We start from the raw sequence: 23015 nt of genomic DNA, 5'->3' as shown, positions 1-23015 counted from the left end.
CCCCTGAAAGCAAAACACTCTAAAAAAAAGTTTCACTGATTTCCTGAAAACTGTCCAAGACAACTTGTGCATCAGCTTGCTTTTTTCAAGTGCCCTGTCTTTGAGACAGAAACTGTTTCACAGGATTCGTGGTTCTGGGGCACGAAATGCCCTTATCCAGGAAAAGCTGCCTGGAGTTTGCTACCCCGCAGCTTCCAGACCTCCAAGTCAATTATCCTCCAACCACTACACTTCATTACCACTAAAGCATAATTGGCTAATATGTTTTAATGAAGAAAGGGATGTTTCTATGTTTTTACAAAAGCTTTGCTGCTTTACAATAAAAAGCTTATTTTTCAAGGTACTCACTTCTAATCTAACTCTATTCTTCCATAGGGGAAAAAAAATCTTATAAGAAAGAACTCTGGTAAGTTTTATCTGCTCTGTATCCAATGTAATTTTACAAAATCTAGTTAAGGTTAATCAATTTATCATACGGAATCAATGTAGTACAGTCCCTGGCCTTTTAGATATTCAGATTTTCCATCTTCTCACCAGGAAGTGCCATTTTTGTTGAGCAATCTTTTCCATAGGGAAGTGAAGAAGTTAAGGACTGTGGCCTTCACCACCTCCACAGCAGCAGCCTCACAAAAGGACCTCTTTCTTTAGCCTTGCAGCCTTGAGTTTTCACGTATCAGTTATTCCTCACAAATCCCTTGTCAGATTCACCCACGCCTTTCATCACAGCCTTAACATCAGCTTAAAGCTCTTCCTTCCTTCCTTACCCCTTTGCCATCATTTATTCAACAAGTTCCTCTGGTATGGGGATCCATGTCTCCTCTCATGCTCGGACCACTTCAGGAGGTTTTAAAATCTTTTTCTGGTGGCGTTTTTCCTGAGGAGGAAGTTGATTTCCTGTCTTTCCCAGACTTTGGTCCTCTGCTTCCTTCCATGAAGTCAACCCCTTATGCTGGCAGCAGTTATGTCCTCTTTCCCTGCCTGAAATGGGGGCAATATCACAGGGCAGGAACAGCCACGAAAAAAATAGGGTAGCTGAAAAGTTAAAATGGAGCTGAACAGAAAGAAGATCAGGACTTGCAGTCATTACTGTGCTGGAGAAAGGAGTGGGCACGAGGGAGCACCTTCAAGCCCCAGCCCTCCCCCAGCTCCTCTCTCTGAAGAGCTGCATGACACAGTCATGTAAAGCATTCCCTGCCAGCCAGCAGCCTGCCTTCCCCTCAGGTTGTCTCCAGGCACCAGTCCAGGAGCCGCCCTACTCAAAATGGCAGCCACAGCATTCCCTATGTGCTGGCCATCTCCTAAAATGGCTTCCCTACCACAGCACGAGGTGGCCAATAGCATTGCATCATGCCGCCCTTTGCACTGGCCAAAGACCACATTTCCCTCTACTCAGCTGGTCTTTATCTGTATCTCCTCTTTACCCAGCATCGTCTCCCTCTTCCTGAGGAACTACATTAAATTTCCATCTTTCTCTCCACCAGGTAACAACCTAGGACTAAACAGGATATATATGCTTTAACATTATATTCCAATAGCAGGCAACAGAATTCCAAACTCCTTCTTAGATCTCCAGTTCCTCCAGGGCTACCTTTGCTCCTGCTTTCTAAGTGCAAAACTCTGAAACATCAGGGTCCACTTAATTTTTCCCAGATATTTCACTAAGATGGCACAGCTCCTTGGCCCATGTGTATTAAACACAGTAACTCATCCCTAGCAATGGTTTTGGAGTAGTAACCTTTTTAAAGCCTTTTAGCAGGATTCAGACACTGCAGCATGTAGCCAACACAACATCTCCTATCTCCTGCATGATGGGTTTCCTAAATGATGAAGCAACAGCTGCAGGGACTCAATCCCCACCAGGGATGTGGAAGATCCTGGGAACACGGGTTAAGATTCAGAAAACCAGGAAAGAAGGACTGGGTGATTTTTGTTCCATGTGCAGAAACAGCGATACTCTGATGCTGATTGCGTTCTCCAGAATTTAACACACTTTCACAACAAAATGCAGTTGGCAATACCGTTAGCAATGACCTACCAGAGGGAGGAAGGGAGAAGCTGGCACTTGCCCACTTGTTTGGTTTTTTTTGCTTTCTTTTCTTAAGCCTTCTGACAACTGCTCCTTCTCCAAAATAGTATTTTCTTACTGCTGTTAGGGACAATAAAGCCTGAGGCCATTTTCTTCAACAATGACATTATTCCCCTGTATCTTCTGCTCGTGGAGGTGAAGTGGCTGCAATCCATAGCGCAACCATCAGCTTTTTATCTTAATGCATTTAGAGCAATGCTGTTAGGGAACATAACTATGGCTACTCTGCATGTCATTTAAAAACCTGTATAGAATAGGGAAGACAAACAACTGCATAGCATAAGAACGGGAGTAAGACAGAAAGAGGATACCAGAGAGAATCAGAACAAAGACTGAAGACACAAGAACAAGGAGCATCTACTCAATGTATGCTACAACAGATGGAAGTGAGATGAGAAGAACAAGTGAAGGGAGTTCAGTGAGGATTGAGTGCGCCGTCAGCAAGTCTGCAGGTGACACCAAGCTGAGTGGTGCAGTTGACATGCTTGAGGAACAGGATGCCATCCCGAGGGGCATGGACAGGCTGGAGAGGTGGGCCCATGCAAACCTCATGAGTTTCAACAGGGCCAAGTGCAGGGTCCTGCACCTGGGGTTGGGGCAACCCCTGCTATCAATACAGACTGGGGGATGAAGTGATTGAAAGTACCCCTAAGGAGAAGAATCTGGGGGTACTGGTGCATGAAAGACTGGACATGAGTGGCAATATGCGCTTGCAGCCCAAACAGCCAATCATATCTTGAGTTGCATTCAAAGGAACATGACTAGCAGTCAAGGAAGATGACTCCTCCTCTACTCTGCTCTGGTGAGACCCTACCTGGAGTACTGCATCCAGCTCTGGAGCCCTCAGCACAGGAAACACATGGACGGACCTGTTGGAGGGGGAACAGAGGAGGGCCACAAAAGTGATCAGAGAGATGGAGCACCTCTCCTATGAGGAAACGCTGAGAGAGCTGGGGTTGCTCAGCCTGGAGAAGATTCTGGGGAAACCTTATTGCCCTTTCAGTACTTAAAAAGGGTCTATAAGAAAGATGGAAGAGGCTTTCTATCAGGGCCTGTTACAACAGGGCAAGGAGTGATGGTTTTAAACCAAAACAGGGGAGATTCCAGGTGAACGTAAGGAAGAAATTTTTTACAATGAGAGTGGTAAAGTACTGACACAGGTTGCCCAGAGAAGTGGCAGATGTGCCTGAAGACATTCAAGGCCAGGCTAGATGTGGTTCTGGGCAACCTGATCTAGTTGAAGATCTCCCTGCTTATTGCAGGAGGGGTTGGACTAGATGACCTTTGAAGGTCTCTTCCAATACAGATTATTCTACCATTCTGTGCATTCCCCCTCTCTTAACAGTTGTCTTGTACATAAGTTCAGAGTTGAGCTTTCTACCAAGTTCAAACAAATTGGCTTGAGCTCCCTCTGGAGACAAACAGTAACAAGATATTATTATGAGTGCAATTTATTACGTGTTTTGAGAATTATCACAAGATACTTCTTCCCTACCTGGGTTCACTACAGTATATATATGTGAGTGGTCCTCTGAAGGCTTATTTCATGCTAGCTTTTGTGGCAAAGAGTGATGCCAAGTGCAGCCAAACCAGGAGAAAAAGTGAAAGCAGGAAGGCAGACCAGGCAAGAGAACATCTATAGTGGATTTTGGAAATGAGGTGGAAGCAAAGAAAGGGAATAGAATGGCCAGTACCTTTTTATATGTCTGCTCCACACCAGTCTTGCACCTTCGTAATGGCTCCATCCCCTCCCAGTCAGGGTAGCCAGGAAACTCACATTACTTACTGGAAAAGCTGAGTGTATAGTCACCTCAAGCTGTTAGTCCCTCTGTGCTCTGTGCTGTTCTACAAATACCATCAGTTCCTGAAGGCAGAAAGATGAAGCCACTGTGGTTTTTGTGGTAAGTTCATTTGGCTGCTCTCTCCTCCCGCAGGCATCAGAAAACACAGTGAAAGAAGCACACTGAAACAGACTCCCCAGGAAAACCAAAATTAGATTATTTCTTTCCTGGGTTTGTCTCTTAGCCTTAGAAAAGGGATGAAAAGAGCTGGAATAGTGGTATTTCACACTCTTGTCCCTAAGGAGGCACTTCATCCTCTCCTTTCTAAAAGGGAAGCAGATCTTCCTTTGGAGCCAATACACATGACTTGTATAGCAAGCACATTCAAAGCTGCATTCCATGCTCTGAAATGTTTGCATTTAATCTGGAACATGCAGTTTTCCCTAGAAAGTATGAACAGACACCACTGATTACTACAGCATAAGAGTATACAAATAAGTTTTAATCTCATATTAGGTTACACTGAAGGATTACATTCCAGTTTATCTAGGAATATTTTGTAATCTGCTCAGATCTTTAAGGCTCAAATGTCCAAGCCTATTAAAAGAATGTGAAAAGAAAATCTCATTAATTCTTATATGACCCCTAATAACTTGCCTAGAGGCTGTGCTCAAAACTGTACATTTAGCCACGTGGAACAGGCCTTCTAGGACTTTATGCTCTCTACTCCTTTGTGAAACTGAATGATGTCTTCTGGTGGAAGAATAGTCAAGGGACAGACTTGACCCAAGGACAAAAATGAAGAGCAAAAAAAAATTAGGATAAATAAGAAAATTAGGTAAGCTAGGAAGATGGTGTAGGCTGTAAAGGTAACAGAACATTTTGGAGATGTGAGATAAACACAGGGAAGAACAGGAGCAGAGGTTCTGATGGGAATCAGAGTATTGCACAGGTAGGAAGGTTTTATTTGTTGACACTCAATAGCTTTAAAACTTTCTTGGTTTTGAGCTCAGTAGATGCTTTAGCCAGGGGTGCAGCTGGAGCTAGCCTGGAATATGGATCTCTCTAGCAGAAAAGGAAGGAAGGTGGGTTCTTTTAGATCTCAAGCCTGAGATTCATCTTCATTTATTTGATGGAAAATGTATTTATGAGATTGTTGAGGCTCCATTTTCTTCGTAATTACTAAATGTGGCCAGCAGCAGTATTTCTTTGATACTAACTACCAGCTGTGGTTTAGACTTACTGATTTTTAACTTTGGTGCTAAAGGCAAGGAACTGCTGCTGTCATTACCTCTCCTCCTGCTATCCACGTGTATACAAATGAAGCACCCCCTTGCCAGCTACTGCCATGGGATGTTTGCAGTTCCAGTATGGAGGGGACTTCACACCAATCACCTGCCTATCAGAACATGCTGCCATCCAGCTCATAGCAGTGAAAATGGTTGAACCATCCCACAAAGGTAATCCTGGAGGGAAAGAAACTGGCAACACATGTTGAATTAAGCTATTACTGATTTCACACGTTTCTGCCTATTAGACTGGGGTGCTTTAAAATACAAGGTAGGCAGAGGTACCTGAAATGAATACAGCTTATAATTACTTCAGTCCCACAGATGGCACTGTCAGCTAATCAGTGTATAAAAATAATCCTTCTATGTTGGCATACGGTATTCACATGGTACATCCTACAGGAAGAGCATACTCCCAGTGCTGTCAAAAATTAAAAAAAAAAGAAAAAAAAAAGAAAAACCAGAAACACAGCCCTCAAATCTTGTCAACTGTCAATAATGAAACCAGCAAAATGTTAAATAGCCACTTTTGACAAGTCCTTAAGCACCATGCTCATAAAGGGATTGAAGAATTCTTCAGTAGTGCCAAATCTTCTGTCAGTCGTGATAGCTAATTCATGCTGACAGATGTGAAGTCAGATAACTGATAAAGAATATATTAAAGAATTGAAAGAATAAATGAAGCTGAATAAATTATTGCAAGATTTGGAAACACCAAAAGAAACTAAATAAGGACAGTGTTCTGGGAATCACTAGCTAAAGTGGCTTCAGTTGTTGAAAAGTTATGTTAAATCAGTTTTAAAACCTATTACAAGTGTACAAGACCTCAGATATTCAGATATGCAGCACATTTGTACCTTTGAAGCAAGAAATCCTAGCAGCAATGCGTTCTTCATGTTCTCTCTGGGAAGCGCAATTAAGATTACATTACTCTATTGCTGGATCTTTTGAATTACAACATTTGTATAGGGCAGCTTTTTTCCATTCTTATACCAAATTAAACAGGAACAACAGAGAACAGCTTCCAGCTCCTTCTGGACTTTCTCTAAGGAGGAATATTCAACTTTAAGTACATAACAATCTATAAATACCATACTCATAATTTTTCCTATTGCTTTTTTACAGCAAGAATACATTCAACAAGATGAAAAACCTATTTTATAAAATAAGAATGCCTTCAAATTCCCATGCAGATGACTTGAGTAAAAATGGACATTGAAGTTGTTTACACTTAGCATACCCAAGTAATACTTTAAAAATAATGGTAGCAGACAAAGTCATTCTGTAAGAATATTTAGGCCTCTGTTATTTTTACTACTCAGAGGGGATTTATAAAAAAGATTTTTATTAACATTTATTTTTACAGGCAGGAAATCAACTCAAAACTGAAATGTTAATCATTGTTAGACCAATTGAGCAACTGGTCAAGGACTGCTCTTCACTCAGAACCACAAATTTTGCTTGTCATCTATAGATGGCCTAATTGCTGTTCTGTAATTACCTCCCTTGGGAAGCACCTACAGAAATTAATTTTTCTAAATGACTCTTTTTTTTTCATTTCCAGTCTGAGCTGAAATGGTAAATTGCAATTAATTCCTGAGCTGAAATGATCTGCTTAATCTACAGCCTTTATCCTTGCAATTAGATTAACCTTGTGCATCAGGAAAGTTAAGACTATTTTAATATGTCCTGAGAGAGTGAAAGATAAGGTTTTGAAGATTCAGTATGTGCAATCCAGTCTCAAATTTTAGGTCTTTTGAGAAGGTAACAGCAATGGGAAATCCCTTCTTCTTACTGCTTCCATGATTTTCTTCTTGCCAGCCTCCTTCTGTGTTTGATAGTCTGCTTAAATTGTCAAATATGAAGCCTTTGAAGTGATTTGTATACCTTTTAATCCTTTCTATCCTGTATACTTTGACTTCTTTTCTCACTTATTTTAGTCTGCCAACCTGTATGTTTCTCCTATGTGAATAGATATTGTGTAGTTTCAAGCTACTCACCCCAGTCTTTTTTAATATCTAGTTATATATAGATATCTATGACAGAAGTTTTAAGCTTCATGGAATAACCCCACATATTACCAGTCTCTTACTGTATGGAAATTATTTCTGTTGCAAAGAAGTCAGAAGCACACCAAAGAGTAGCAGTCATGGGCTGAAAAGGCTGACCTTAAGACTCCACCTTGTCTGCAGTGGATGTCTAATCAGTATTGCACAATTACCCCTTCAATAACAATCTCATTCAAGACTAAGCTCATCAAATGAATCAGACCCTGCATTCTATATAGATCTCTTAAAAACAAAACCTAAAATGACTGGCCTGCATGCTAAAAAAGATACAGCAAAAAACAGATCCATACAGTTCACCTGATTCATACCCTAATAATTAGTTCCTCTACTATTTTTTGAACAAGCTCTACTACCATTTGAAGATGTATAATCTCTAAAAAGTTGCAGAAATGTTCGGGTGCACTCACCTTGAATATAGGGATAAATCACCATAAAAAGCAATATCCAACTTAAAGTGGTTGTTGTAGTTTCTGTGCCTACCAGAAATAGGTCAAATATAGTCTGAATCAGGTTTTCTTCATTATAAGTAGCATCAGTATCTCCATTTGTCAGCGGACGTGAACTGAACAGTTCAAATTATGGCACATAAGAAAAGAGCCACCTTTCATCACAGGAGTATTTACTGGTCCTATCCAAAATTAAAGTAACATCAAAGGGCTAGAAAATAAAAATTCCTGAATAAAACAAAAATATTTTCTAATATTCTCTGCTACCTCCAAATTTGTGTAGACATCATTATAATCAAAGGAGCTTTTAAAATTCCTTATTGTTAGTGGAATGTAAGAAGAATTCAGAGATACTATCTCATCCAAATAGTATCATCAGAGAAAGTCCTTTGTGCATCTCCCAGACAAGTAGCAATATATGTTTCCATCCCTGTTCACCAGACATGGAAATTTCTGTGGTATGACGAAGCATAAGCAATTGAAACAAGTTTTGAACTAGGCATCTAGAAGTACTGTTCTGATGCACACTCCAGCAATTTCAGGTGTGCGAGTATTTATTTTTGTTATGAAAGTAACAAGCAAGTTCCTTTTTCATTGTCTATCTATATAAAATAAAAACAAACAAAAATTCATTTCCCTCACAAAAAAAGAGATGCTGTTCCCAAATACTGTTATAGTTTCAATGGATTCAATCAAGTGGTCAAAATTTTCACCATCATTAGAGAAGTGATGTCTCAAAAAAAAATCACAGAACAAATCACATTTAAGACAGCATGAACACCCAGAGTGGGGTCCAGAGGTTTTCCTGTAAACACAGTGAACAGCATTCACCATTAACACTTACTGTTCCTGCTTTTTCCACTGAAGGGAGAGCTGATGACAATTTGTAAACACTTCTGACATTAATTATATTGCTGGGTGGCAAACTGCAATTTACTGCTAAAAGGCATGAGTAAAAAGTAACTTCAGACATGTAAAAAACACTGTAAAAAATAAAAGAGGCAAGACTACTGGTCTGTGCAGAGCCAGAGGTTGTGCAGTCTTGGGCAAAGCTTTTAATACTTTGGGTCTTGTATTTATTTTCCGCAGAGGGACATGGGGTGTTGTGACACTTATTTTGTTAGTTTGCTCTTACCCCAATTCTGTGACCATAAATAATGTAAAACTGACTAAAGAAGTAATAATACTAACAGACAGGGACCATGGAGCCTCAGTTCTAAGTTCATAATCTAGGGTTTCACATGTAGCACTTCTGCAAGGAAATGTCTCATACAGACCATATGATAAAGACCTTTGATACTCAAATAAAGTTAATTTTTGTTGTCAAGTACTTTCAAAAGCTACAGGTGACCCATTCTTCAGCAGAATCACCCTTTGACCTGCATGCTGAGTCACACCGTTTGTTGTCTGTAAGTATTCCACAAAGTGACAGGCCTCCTCTCGTAGTTGATACTCCTGGGCTTTTTTCCCTATTCCTATTTTCCTCATTGTTGCCAGTCCAAAATGCCTCTTTTGCTTCCAGAGACAATCATGAAAGAACAAAACACCTAGGAACATAATGAATTAATGCTATTAATGCTTTATAAATTAATGAATCGATACAATCAATACGTCAATGAAACTTCTCTTTGGTTCTATTTTTCTTTAAGCAGGGAGAAGGGATATGAATGTCTTCACAACCCCTGAAGCTCACCTGCCTCGCACACTTGCAGCCCTATCAGGCCATAACGGTAGGAAGAAAATGCAGGGCACAAGGAAAGAACAGAATAGAAACAGTCATAGCTGCCATCTACATCTTGGCTTTCACTAGTCAATCTCAAAGCTCCTTTGAAAAGAGAGTATCAGGGTTGATTATACCCAGAGTCACAGACAAGTTATGAACAGAATGTTCCTATGATCTAGGAACAGAATTTGAAGCTCCCAAGTCCCCTTCCAATATTCTGTCTTGAAACCTAAACAGCTCATGAACCTTCAGGTCCCAACAACACAGATGACAGAAGCAGGCAATAACATATCTTGCATTTTTATAATGCATGTAAACATAGTTCTCTTTCCCTGAACTCAACATATAAAACAGTGCTTTCGTTTGCTCACATTTCCCAGCCTCCTGTTCACTCTAGTTCTGAGCTCTAAGCAGCACTCTCCCTTTATCAGTGCTTGACTAGACATACTTGAGTCCGTGTAGCTCTCTTCCCACTAAGAAATCAAGTGGGAAGAGAGAGACCACCAATTGACAGCTCCTATTACGAATCTCTTGAAAGACTGGGGGGGTGCAGGGAAGGAAGGAAGAGCTAATTTGAGAAATCCTAATTCCTAATTAATGTCTCCACTGGAAAGAAACAAAATAAAAAACAAAACAAAAAACAACCAAACAAAATGAAACAAAAAAAAACAAACAAAAAACCAAACAAACAAAGGAAAACACAATAAAAACCCCTGCTCTGCAATTGTCTGCTCTGTTTAGCTTGACATCAGGCCAGGCAGCACACACACCCTACCATGCCAACTAATACATGTGCAGCAGGGAACCAGCCAGTGTTTTCCAATACACACTGAGCCCATCTCTATAATGGTAAAAAAACGAACCCTGGTATTTATGACTTAGCAGGTGGCACACAGCCTGGGCAGAGGTGTACCAGGAGCCTTTGCCACCTCCAGCACATCATACTCATCATTTGTTTACTTCACACCCTTCTAAAGATGTTCTTTCCCTGTCCTATGCAGTTGTTGCATTTGCTTCACTCCTATGTCCTGAAATCTTCATTACAAAAGTGTATTCCCTTATCTGTTCAAAACAACCAAACTTAACATCTGTCATCTTGACTGGTGAGTTCCTGCAATAGTATTTGTGTCAGAGGAGACCAAGCAACATTTATATGAAGAGCTACTGGTCACATATACTGAAAATACTAAAATAAGGAATACTGCATTACCCTAAACCAGCTTTCTTGCTTTTCCTTTTCTTGTAAACTTTATCCTAAACTTTTCTGAAATAACTTTCCCTCCCCCTACTTCAGCATGACCACAGCTCTCAGCTAGCAGTAAGAAAACACACTGCCCAGTGTCCAAAAGCCCAGGCTCAGACTAAGCCTCTTGTCAGGCCCAGCCGTACGCAGCAGGACCAGACTGACCCTGCAGAAAGGTCTAGGACAGCAAACCACAGGCAGATGGATAGGGTTACCGTGAAAGCAGCAAGACCACTCACACAGATCTAGGCTGCAACATTGTGAGCAACGACATGAAAAAATCAAGTTCTGGTGCACACAAGCTGCAAGCCATTTAGATAATTTCAACAGATAACTCATTTTAAAGTTTCAAATACCATCAAAACCTGGAAAAGGGAGTGGATAAATGACTGCTCAATAGCATAAGAGTTATCCTGGAACTGACAGAATTGGCTGATAAAACCATAGGAGGTATTTAATTTTAAATTAATTAATTAATCTCGGGGTTTTTCCCCTATTTAACTTGTCAAGCGTAAGATTCATAGAACCATGCTGCTGAAAATGATAGTACTTAACCTTTTCTCTTTCCACTTCTTGCCCCAAAACCTAGACGAACAGATAAAAAAGGCACACAGGCACTCTCCTTGCCCTATGATAGTTCTGCACTTTCTGGAAAGCATCAGCACATGCAGCCCACTAAAGTAGAAGAGCTGCATGGTACTGCAGAGAAGTCGAATGGTGGCTGCTCAGAAAAGTAAAGCAAGCAAATGCAGTAATGCCACTGCTGCTCTGCAGTCCCCTGAAGCTGCCCTGTATTTCATGTTTGAATCTGAAATTATTAAAAGCCACTAACACAAAAAAGACAAATGCTCATCTACACGTTTTTCAAGACTGAAAAATTCAAGATTGTACTTTACAAATTTTCCTTTATTAATTCACCAAAAAAACCAAAATCAATCTCATTTGAAATCTAACTGAAAGGAGCGTCCACACCTGTACCACTCAGACGGTTGCTTGAAGTTTCAGGGAATTTACAGGAATTTTCAAGAAGCCCATGCACAGCACTTAATCTTTATATTTCATGATCATAGCATACATTCATTCCAATCAATATCCTTGATTTTGCTGAAAAGTTTTGAGGTGGAAACTGCAGACTGGAAAATTCAAGCAAGCCTGCTCAGAGAAATGATGATAAAATTTTAAAACAGGCAATTTATACAATTGTAAGGAATCCCTTAATTTCCTATATATACTTGAACACAGAACATTACCTGAGTTCTTGATCAAAGTGTTGAAAACTCCAATTTAATGTATCAGTCAATAACAAAAACAACAGCAAAAAAAAAACCCACAAAACATACGAAGTCAGAATTCATAGAAAACCACAGGGCAATAAATAATCAAACAGGGCACCTTTAAGATGATTTTTAGGGCTAAATTCTGATGCACCATCACACTAATATGACTCAACCTCGGAAATCCCACATATATGAGAATCATCTATCTTCTTTCCTTTGCCTCCTAAATTCCAAATGAGATGGTTCCTGACAGTTCATTTAGCAGACAGAGGCACTCTAACTGCAGTTTCACTGCTGCAACTTGTTTTGCTTCTGAATCAGCAAGATGTCCAATTTGTACATTGAAAGCAAGGAAAAAACAGACTTTGCCATCCAAACAGGAGTAGGTAAAATGAAAGATGAGGTCTGAAATCCTGTCCCAATGGAGTAACAATTAACCCAAATAAAAAAAAAAAAAATCTGTAAGGAAGCTGAAGAGATTACCTAAATCCCATCTTGCCCCAAACCACCAGAATCTGGGGTGGTGGTTTTTCTACTTGCCTTTCTACTTGCCTTCCACTTGCCTTCCAATGGTGGAGATTACCCAGACTTTCAAAGCAACATACTGTAGTCCATAGATTATACCAAAGTTAGCGACTAACAGGGAAGTAAGTCTCTTAAGTTAAAATTTGCTACATATTGGTACAAACATCTCCAGGAAAGCTTGCGGAGTCCACAAATCAATAAGAAGTTTCACCTCTTTCTTCAGTTTATTGGTTCTTTTCCACAGAGAAAATAGAACCTGTGCATTTTTTCACCACCAAAATTTGCAACAGCAAATTTGAATCCTTACCATGAGAAATAAAATGAATTCAGAAAACACCATTCAATGCACTGAAGAATGTCTTATTTGTGTTCCACATAATACCTAGAATACTATAAAATGGGAAAGTAGATAGTCTAATACTTAAATTTACACTTTTTTAAAAAAGGAAACAAACAAAAAAACGCATTAATTTAGCTTTAAGCTGAACTAATTCGATTCTTTTTCACCTCAGAGACCATAGCCTAACCAACAGGCATTGTGTAGATGTTTCTTCTTCTATAAAAGAAACCACATAAGAATTGCAGTATTTCAGAAAGGTACTAAGTCACATATCCTTGGTATTTTAATGTTTAACTACAGGAAACTGCATGAGGTATTACCATTATATCCTTTATATCCTTGGGTAACTGTTCAATAATTGGCATTTAGAATTTTGTTTCCTTCTTAGCGTCGATACTGGATCTAAGTGAAAAAAGAAACAGCTCATAATGACGGATGATACAAAAGAGTAGGCGTGACTTTGGCTAACTGCAAAGGATCACATATTTCAGCTTTCTAAGGACTTCAGCTTGGGAAAACTGTAATTGTCAGAAAAAGAGAGAGAGGGCTAATGCAGACAGGCTCTACAAAAAAAGTTTAACTTCAGAAGCAGCAAACTCACCTGTGCAACTCCAAACTTTCACAGGAGGTCTTATTAAAAAGTGACAAAATTTTTAATAAGATGTTAGGGATTGCAGAGGTTTTTATACCTCTAGTAGTGTGTCTTCTGATTTTGCAGTTCCTAAAGCTGCAATGGATGCGCACCCAGCTTCCTCCAGGACCAGTTCCCCTCCCCATCATTGGAAACTTGTGGCTGCTTAACTTCAGACTCCGTCGAGAAACTCTCACTAAGGTATTTATCACTGTGGTCAAAAACTCAGTCTGAATCTATTTTAACTTGACTTGTACTTTGTATAGGAACAGTCTAAACTTGGGATTTTTTTCTTTTTAACCTCAAGCTTGATTATCAGCCACTTTCAAAGAATACAAGGACCTTGCACTATTAAAAGTATTTCTGAGTGATAAATACCATAATTGCTTTACTCCTTCTTATTGTCTTTCTCTTTTGGATACAGTAACACCCATGCATAACATTATCACAAGCACTGTCGATAGCACGATATTCCATGGACAGTTTCATTCTCTATTTCTGTGTTGATACCTAGCCCTGTAAATCATCTCTAGAAGAAATTCCTTTGTCTGATACCAGTGTCAGTGAAACATCTCCAAGCCACACTGGTTCCATCTCCATTAGAAAACCAAACATATACTCAAAACTGACATTTTCTTTTTTTTTTTTTTTTAATTTGTACAGCAAACAGATTATCTTCAGTAAACAGATTATTACCAAAAAAACAAGAAGGAAAATGTTGTTGCTGTTATGTTCACAGCATGATTGCTTTATAAGCCAATTTAAATTATTTTTAAAAGTAAGGAACTTTTAAGGATCTATTTTAAGGAAAAACGCAAGCATGATCTGAAGAAAGACAATAGAGAAAAATGTGAAAAAACACATAGAAGCTACAGGAAAGAATGCAAAACAATTTCTTTGCTTTCTTCAGAAGCTAGAGGCAAGAAAAATCTAATAAACAGAAAAGCTCTGTATTGATTTGTTCTTTGATTCTGAGCTGTCAGAGAAGACCTCTGTTTCTCTTTCTGTGAAATTTTCAGAGGTTGTCTCCTGAGAGATGTCCTCCGTCTTTATTCCACAATTATCTTCTATTCCCAAAGCACATCACAACAGAACAGTAAATTTTTTCTCAAACTTGTAATTCAACTCAATAAGGACAAATGGGCTTGGTTACAATTACAGAAAACTCTTTAAAATAAGTACTTAAATCTATGCATTCCTTGTTTATACTTATTAATTTACTGTTATTAACTCTTCAGTTAACCAACATCTATGGAAGCATCTACACATTGTGGATGGGACAGACACCTATGGTTGTACTAAACGGGTACAAAGCAGTAAAAGATGGCATCATCACCCATTCCGAGGAAGTTTCTGGAAGACCTCTCACCCCGTTCTACAGGGATATGATGGGTGAGAAAGGTACAAGATGTCCCAAAATACTGAAATACAAACAAGATGTAAAGAATAAAGAAGCTTTCCTATACATGCACATGTTCATGAGTTACTGCTATACAAGTACATCACGGGGCTTACAAAGTAAAAAAAGCTCTATGCAGAGCTAGCATAGTAAAAGAAAAAAACAAGAATTTCTCCTCTTATAAAGGATACTACTGACTTTTTTTCTTTCCAATAGATTCAAAGGAATATTTAACTAGAGAAGATGCCTTTCAGTTGTATCACTTCTAAATCAGAACACATCTATAGACAAAGCTGACCTGTCCTTACCAAAACTGACTACCACTCATCTTCCAGGATCACATTTATGAGCAACCTGGCAGTCATAAAAACTGATGTAGAAACCAAAAGTCAGTATCTGAAATCACGGTGTCTTCTTTGTTAATGAGATATAACCCAAATCAAATTTTGCCTCCTTCATGAAAGGATTTCCCTTCCCAGCAATGAAATTAATGTTTCTGTGTTCTTCAGGTATTTTTTTGACAAGTGGGCACACCTGGAAGCAACAGAGACGCTTTGGCATGACCATTATAAGAACTCTGGCACTTGGTAAGAACAATCTGGAGCACCAAATTCAAGCAGAGGCCTGTCACCTCGTGGACATCTTTGCAAACACGAAAGGTAAATTCACTAGAAAACCAACACTTCATGCTTTTTCTGAAATATAGTAGATTTTGACAAGTAATAGATAGTTTTCATATTAGTGGAACTTTCACCAGCTTCTTAAATGCATTCTTTCAAAAAACAAACAAAAAATGTTTTGTCTGCGCAGCGGGCAGCATAAAATTATTTTTTGAAATAAGGATAGTGAAAAAATGTTTATTATCAACACAGTCTTGGTAACAGCTGGTGAAAATTCCTACGTTTCAGGAGTACAGAAAAACCTTATGTTGTTCTCCATAAAATACACAACTTGTGACCTGCTGCGAATCATTCTAGGACAGCAGGACTTTAGGATTTGGCAGAGGAAGAACCCCAATGCAAGGAATGTATCATTCAGCTGTCCAACAAAAATTCTTTTTAAGGTTTGACTGAAATAGAAACCAATAGAATTTTAGCATGATGTCAAAATAAGGCAATTAAATGTAAATATTCCAAACAGCCAAATCCTTCAGGACATCATGTTCCACACTGACGTGAAAACACAGAGAAGTTGCCTAAGGTCTCTCTCCAGCTCTCCTTGCACTAGACACAGCAAAATGGCCCACTTCTATTCTAAGAGCAACATATTCCCAGATCTTTAAAATGTACAAGATGAACAAACCATCGAATCGAGTCCCTACACAGCCTAAATCTTTACCTTCCGTGCAACCCTTCCTCAATTTTAGACCCAGTAATCATATTACTCTCCCAGAAAGACTACAAGCATTAGACTGAAGTCAGAAATCCATAATACAAAATTCAAAGGTTGTCCTTGCCATTTAAATGTGTACTTAATTTCATTTTTTCTGGATTTAACCCTTTTTGATTTTGCCTTTTCAGTCAAGTTGGGGGGAGGGCTGTGTGTGGAAATATATGTAGTTGAACTGTTAAGCTGTACTTGAAAACCAGAATGAGAGAAGTCATTTCAACATGTCTAAGAAATTAAAACTTTCAAATTGTTTTTGTTTGGTTTTTTTTGTTTGGGGTTGGGAGGCGAATGTTTGATCTCTTTTTTTTAATGGCCAAACTTAAAATACCTACCTTCAGATTTGAAGCCATATGCTCTAATTAATTGTGTTTCCACACAACCCAGACCACAAGTCAAAGAGACCCACTGTTTGTCTTCTCAAAACTGATAACCACTGTATTCTACAAGAGTAAAAAGCAGACTGAAAACAAAGATTCCCTGCTCTTACAATCTATACAATTTGTATTAAACTAATTCTACTAAAGTTTACTTCTGTGAAATTTATCTAAAAGTAGTCTGGTCTACTTTTTCTCACTGTGCATCAGTATTCATGGTACCTCCTGTATTCACAGGCAAACCTTTCGACCCCCACACTGTCATTGTCCAGGCTATTGCAAATATAATTTGTGCTGTTGTCTTTGGTCACCGCTTCTCCAGTGAGGATGAATCTTTCAGCAAACTTATCAAAGCTGTTTATTCTGTGATCTACTTTCAAGCTACTATCTGGGGCAGGGTAAGATTTTCATTTTCTCATTCTTACTCCTTAAAGTGCATTTGCACTTAACAAGTTGAAACAAACAAACTAGAAGATGATTACCAGACATTTTCATACCCTTGTTCTGTGAGCCACTGTGTAGTACCTTGTATATGTCATAACTGCCTTATATTCCTCCTTTACCTCAGTCAATCTTGTGTCCTTAAATTCAAATTCTAGATCACTGCTGGTTTTCACTAATTTCCAAAATATATAATGTATTTCAAACAAGTAATCATTTGCAGGTAGTATGTATGTAAGATTCTTAAACCTTAATAAGACAACAACTTTTAAAATTTATTTTCACTTAGTCTGAAGAATACAGAAGTCCAGCTAAAAAGAACTAAGGCTTTACAGCCCTATTCTTTTCAGAAGACATCTTGCTTCTTGTGTAATTCATATTACCACCAAGATGTGAGCTTCCTGTAAGATAAAGGTGACAATTTCATCACATGAAGAAGAATATTTTTAAGTTCTTGAAAGCCTAGCTATTATGTTGTGCAGATTTTGACACACCAACATTCCATAACACTACCAGGATCTCTAATGCTTCCATAGAGAGATGTCTTAGGAAAAATAAAATAATACATCAGAGTAAAAATCAAGGTTGATAAAATCTGCTTGTGAGCCAGATTCACTTCAATTACTCCAATTCACCCATTTTCAGAAGCTCGTGTTGCATTATCAGATATGCATCCAAAAAGTAAAATCATTCGCCTGCTTCCCTGTGACCTGATATCCACTATTATATGATGTTGATATTTTGGTTACCTGATGGGAATGAAGAAGTCTGCACTGGCCAATACATCCCTCATCACAGACCATAAGTAAAACAAAGGCTCTGCTAGTAGACCTAGGAACTGATGTTTATTAAACAAAGATGCTTAAAATATACATATGCCAGTTTCTCCTGGAGGAAAGTCTTCTGAGAGGTCAAGTCAGCTTCTTCAATCTTCAATTTACATATTAAAGAAAGAAATTATGGTTATTGAATATTGACAACTTGATCACAACAATTTTGACCACTGCATATTCTTAATAGCTCATCAACAAATACCAGACAAGTTTTCTAAGCTCAAGTAGAGGGCAATGTAAAGCTTTCATAATTCCTCTTACAAATGTAGAATAATTTACAACGTAAAGGGCCTCTGCACATTAGCTAATCTAATGTCATTATCAAAGCAGGCTTAATTAGATCAGATTTTTTTTAGGGACTCCTCTGATCAACTCACAAGTCTCCAAAGACAGAGATTTCCCAAAGACTCCGAGAAACCTGTTGCTAACACTTAATATCTTTCTGACTAGTGTCTATTGCCTCTCATCCTAATTAGGAGTCCACGTGTGGCGGTGACTTCAGAGACTTATCAGGAAATCAGAATTGGGTTGTCAGTTTATAAGAGCTCTTGTTTCTTCCCTTTTGTTTAAAATCACAGATGTATGATGCTTTCCCATGGCTTATGCACCACCTCCCAGGACCTCATCAGAAAGTGTTTGCATACAATGACTTCATGCACCATTTAGTTATGAAGGAGGTCCAAGCTCATGAGAGACAAAAAACAGGTGTTTCACAGGATCTCATCGACTTCTACCTAGCTCAAATAATAAAAGTAAGTATCTGTTAATTGCACTCTCCCCTCTCCTTGGCCTACACATACCTGCTGTTCAAGTAACTGCTACAGAATTTTTATATGCATGCTTTATGTGTTTAGCAATTAACTTATTTTTTAAGGGCTGCTCATTGTTTTCATCAAATAATGACAATTTCTATGTGAATGATAAAATGTCTGAAATTACCCACTTCATAATCCTATGAATATACTCTACAGACTAAAGACGACCCTACTTCTACATTTAATAAAGATAATATGGTGCAGACTGTAGTTGATCTTTTGCTTGGAGGGACAGAAACAACAAGTACTACCCTTCTCTGGGCACTGCTCTATATGATACAATACCCAGAAATACAAGGTGAGCAAAAGCATTACCAGAAAACACCGCATTCACCATTATAATAATGAATTATGTTCATTATGATTTAAGTACTAGCTCAGCCACATGCAGTAAATCAAAATCACCCTTAACAATTAACATGAATGGTGGTACATCAAGAATTAAAATACAGAAAATGAAACAAATGTGCTTTCCCCATTAGTTCATTGAGGCAACACTAGCACAAATTAGTATTGGTAGCAGCCACTGTTTTATCACAGTAGAAGGGGATGGCAAAGACAGAATAACAAGCTAAAGACATTTCATAGTCTCTTCCTAACATTCAATGTGGAAAAGCTTTAAAAAAGCATCTCTTATGTGTATTTATAAACATATCATAAATTAGACCTGTAATTTCAAATTTTAATCTTTTTTTTCTGAACATAGGACGGTATTATTGTCATCACCAAGTAAGATGTGTCTTAAATGAGAAATCAGCTGTGGTTTGGGGATACACACTTTCTTGATCAACTAAACCCAACAGAGCAACATAATTTATTTTTTCTTCCTAGGCATACTCATACAGAAATCTGCTGGAAAAGGTGGCAGGGAGGAAGTTAAAATATTTTCATTTCTCTGCAGAAAAGGTTCAAAGAGAGATAGAGGCTGTTCTGGAGCCCTCCCATCTCATCAGTTATGAAGACCGCAAGAAACTCCCGTATACAAATGCTGTGATTCACGAGGCTTTGCGGTACAGCAATGTTACTTCTGTTGGGGTCCCTCGACAATGCGTGAGGAATACAACTTTGCTGGGTTTTCACATTAAGAAGGTACAGAGCATACCTCCATGCTTCTTTAAGCTTTAGGCTATTAATATTTACTATTTACATGACATTAGCTTCTGTAAATCCTAACTTTGTATAGAGCACAGTGGTAGCATGTCACAGACACAAAACAAAGCTGAGTGCTTTGAACCAAGGCTAAATCTACATTAGCAGATGTAAAAGGAATCTTGGGGAAAAGCTAACAGCACAAGTAGCAAACATAGGGAGAACTCAAGTCTTTCTTCTCAGTAGTCAAATATGGATGATGTCTGAGTACTAAAGCTGAACACGCGTTTGAAGGAATGATGAAGAAATGAGGACTAATGAACGTCAAGCAAGCTAACTTTCACACATAAGAGAACAGCTTGGAGTAACCTACTGTCATCCCTAACAAAACAAAAACACATACACAAAAGCTCCACATGCTTAACATGGCAGCAATACATCTGACAGTCACATTGGCATGATATGAATGTCCCAAACATATTAAGCACAGAATTCATGTGATGGGATTGAAAAATCCTTCCAAAAAGCAAGGTGTTATGATCAGTCTGCCAAGTATGCAAAATGATCCAAGCTCCCTCTAGATTAGACATGAAGACACTTTCAGGAATCCTGACAGAAAATAACTTATACAAAGGCAAACACCTAATACGTTATGACAAACAGAAGATACAAGAGTTTGTCATGCCTGAATGTGCACAAGAAAAGAATGAGCTGCATGCAAACACTGGGCTGCAGGCACAGGATGGTGTATTATCTATTAGAGAAAAGTAAAAAAAAATGTACATGAAAAATATAATCTCTGCTTCTTCTTGCAGGGCACACTTGTACTGCCAAACCTGCACTCTGTTGTGTATGACTCTGAGCACTGGGCGACCCCTTGGAAGTTCAACCCAAACCACTTCCTTGATTTGGATGGCAACTTTGTGAACAAAGAAGCATTCTTACCTTTCTCAGCAGGTAAGATGCTTGTGTATTCCTGTTTGCTGTGTCGTGCAGCAAGACCGACACACTATTTCTGAATTCTAAAACTTTAAAAACATACTTTTATGAAAAAATATTTGACACAAAGATTTAAAGTCAGTAGTTGTACTGTAAGAGCCACAAATATTATCTTCCATTTTATTTTTCATACATTCAAACAGAATATGAGTATGGCTACAGGACATTATGCTTTTTCCAAGGTGTATGTATGATTTCTACCCTAAAGGTATTTGAGGTCCTTAATTCCTAATGCATTAAGTTCTCAAATCATAAAATTGATTTATTCTCACCTTACAAACAGGAAACCCAAAGACAAAAGTAAGTTGACTTGTCAAAGTAGACGAAGAAAATGTGTGATAAAGCAGAAAACCAAAACTCAGTCTCCCAAATCCAACAGTATTAGTCTGGCAGCACATTCTCTTGTAACTCCAGAAAACTAGCTAAATCCAATCTTATCACAAGAATATAAGCCAATTACAAAAAAATAATTCTAACTTTTAAAAAGCACATTATGATGTAAAACTTACCTTATTTACAACCCAAAAGGTAGTGATTCAAAGACATGGGTCATTAGGAAATATGAAAAGCAGTATAAAACATAACTCAGAGGGCTTCTCTAGACAACCAGTTTCTCCAATAAACAGATTATGAGGAAAAGCAGCACAAAGCAGGAAGCTGGCATTATTTACTGGAAAATAAAGTATAAAAATCTAAAAATAAAACCACTGGGAAACAGATGAGATTTTTTTGTTACTGTGACAGATTATACTATTATACATTTGTTGTAGATAAAAAGTAAATAGTATACTAACTAATTTAAGAGGTCAAATTAAACATAGTAAAACCACATTTTAAAACCATCTGCCCAAATTGGCTGCAAATTCTAAAATCTGTTTGCAAGGCAGGTACTTAGCATCTTACCTCCTTTACTCACAAATGTCCACCAGTTTACATGAATCAAGACAACTGACTTAGGCTACCATTTCAACCTAGCATAGGAAGTTTTCTTTTTTAACTTGTTTTGGTAGTTTTATGTTTATCTAACCTGAATATTTATCTACCCTAAATACGTATATTTTATTTTTTAGTCTGGAATATATACATACACACACACATACTGAAATACACTGTGAAAACAGTATGCCAAAATGAGTCACTGAGTCATCACTGCAAACACCTACATTTCATTCCTTTAACTTACATATCTGCCCCAGACAGTGTTAGAGATACTTGGCTACAAGGATCCAGTGTAGTTACCTTAATTTCTGTTGAAGAAAACCTGATCACACCCGTCTTCTTAGCTTCAGAATTGTACCCAACAATGCTCCAGTCCTCCTTCCTCAAGAACCAAAGACAAGACACTGAAATATATGAAGCCTTTTAAAACCTGGCTTAACTGAGCAGTAATTCATGGCGCTTACAGAACAAGAAGCACAAATGGAAAGGGAGAACCTCATTTATGCTCTGGAGGAGGTAAAGTGTAGTAGGAGCAAAAAATACCCAAACCAAAAGACTGATATAATTAGAGATGTACAGTTTCTCAGTTAAATACATGTCTCCCCGCACCTCCAAAAGCATTTGCTGTCCTTACAGAAGTAAATGGGAAATAACTATCATACATTAACAGTATTCACGGAACTCAGTAGAATTTTGTTCTAAGGTTTTTTTCCAGAATTTGACTGTATACAACTAACTCTTTTTCCCTTTCTTCTGCAGGGCACCGTGTATGTTTGGGGGAACAGATGGCACGAGTTGAATTGTTCATCTTCTTTACCAACCTCCTTCGGGCATTCAAATTCCAGCTCCCTGAGGGAGTAAAGGAAATCAATCTGGAGTACATTTTAGGTGCAATACTGCAGCCACATCCATATAAACTCTGTGCTATTCCACGCTAATCTGCAACACGCTACAATGCAGAGAGACTTCAATCAGTCAGTAATCGCAGATACTTTAAAAACACGTACCACTATCTCAAGTGTATTCAAATGTAAGTGGCTCAGCATAGCAAATTACTATGGAGCAGTTTTACTTAGGACTGATATGTAGCTGAACTTCTTGAAATTAAAATAAGTGTACTTGCCAAAGCTCATATAATCATAGGCATATCCATGACCACAATAATATGTTATCAAACAAATGGATTTTCACACTCATGGTAGCAATGAATTAGACACAGGATTTGAGAGTTTAAAAGTAAATAAACATTTCTTCATTATGCTGTTACTCTTCTGTGTTCTCAGAAGGTCTTTCCTTACATCCTTTTGCATTTACCTCTCACACTTAG

The 23015-nt window shown here is 38.3% G+C and overlaps 1 protein-coding gene across 1 annotated transcript; it reads left to right on the top strand.

The window, feature by feature from the left end:
* The first annotated feature begins 12909 nt into the window (after nt 1-12909).
* LOC133209864 (cytochrome P450 2J2-like) lies at nt 12910-22914 on the top strand. The gene is made up of 9 exons (XM_061348728.1): nt 12910-13611; nt 14649-14811; nt 15319-15468; nt 16810-16970; nt 18425-18598; nt 18818-18959; nt 19563-19750; nt 20566-20707; nt 22448-22914. The coding sequence occupies exons 1-9, from the start codon at nt 13441-13443 to the stop codon at nt 22624-22626; spliced, it is 1470 nt and encodes a 489-aa protein (XP_061204712.1). The 5' UTR covers nt 12910-13440; the 3' UTR covers nt 22627-22914.
* Nucleotides 22915-23015: the final 101 nt, after the last annotated feature.

Source organism: Neopsephotus bourkii, unplaced genomic scaffold (genome assembly GCF_033783945.1).
Source record: "Neopsephotus bourkii isolate Nb327-2 ecotype Australia unplaced genomic scaffold, CSIRO-AGI_Nbou_v1 NB_369, whole genome shotgun sequence".
NCBI classification, from domain to species: domain Eukaryota; kingdom Metazoa; phylum Chordata; class Aves; order Psittaciformes; family Psittacidae; genus Neopsephotus; species Neopsephotus bourkii.
This window is presented reverse-complemented; position numbering and strand designations above follow the sequence as displayed.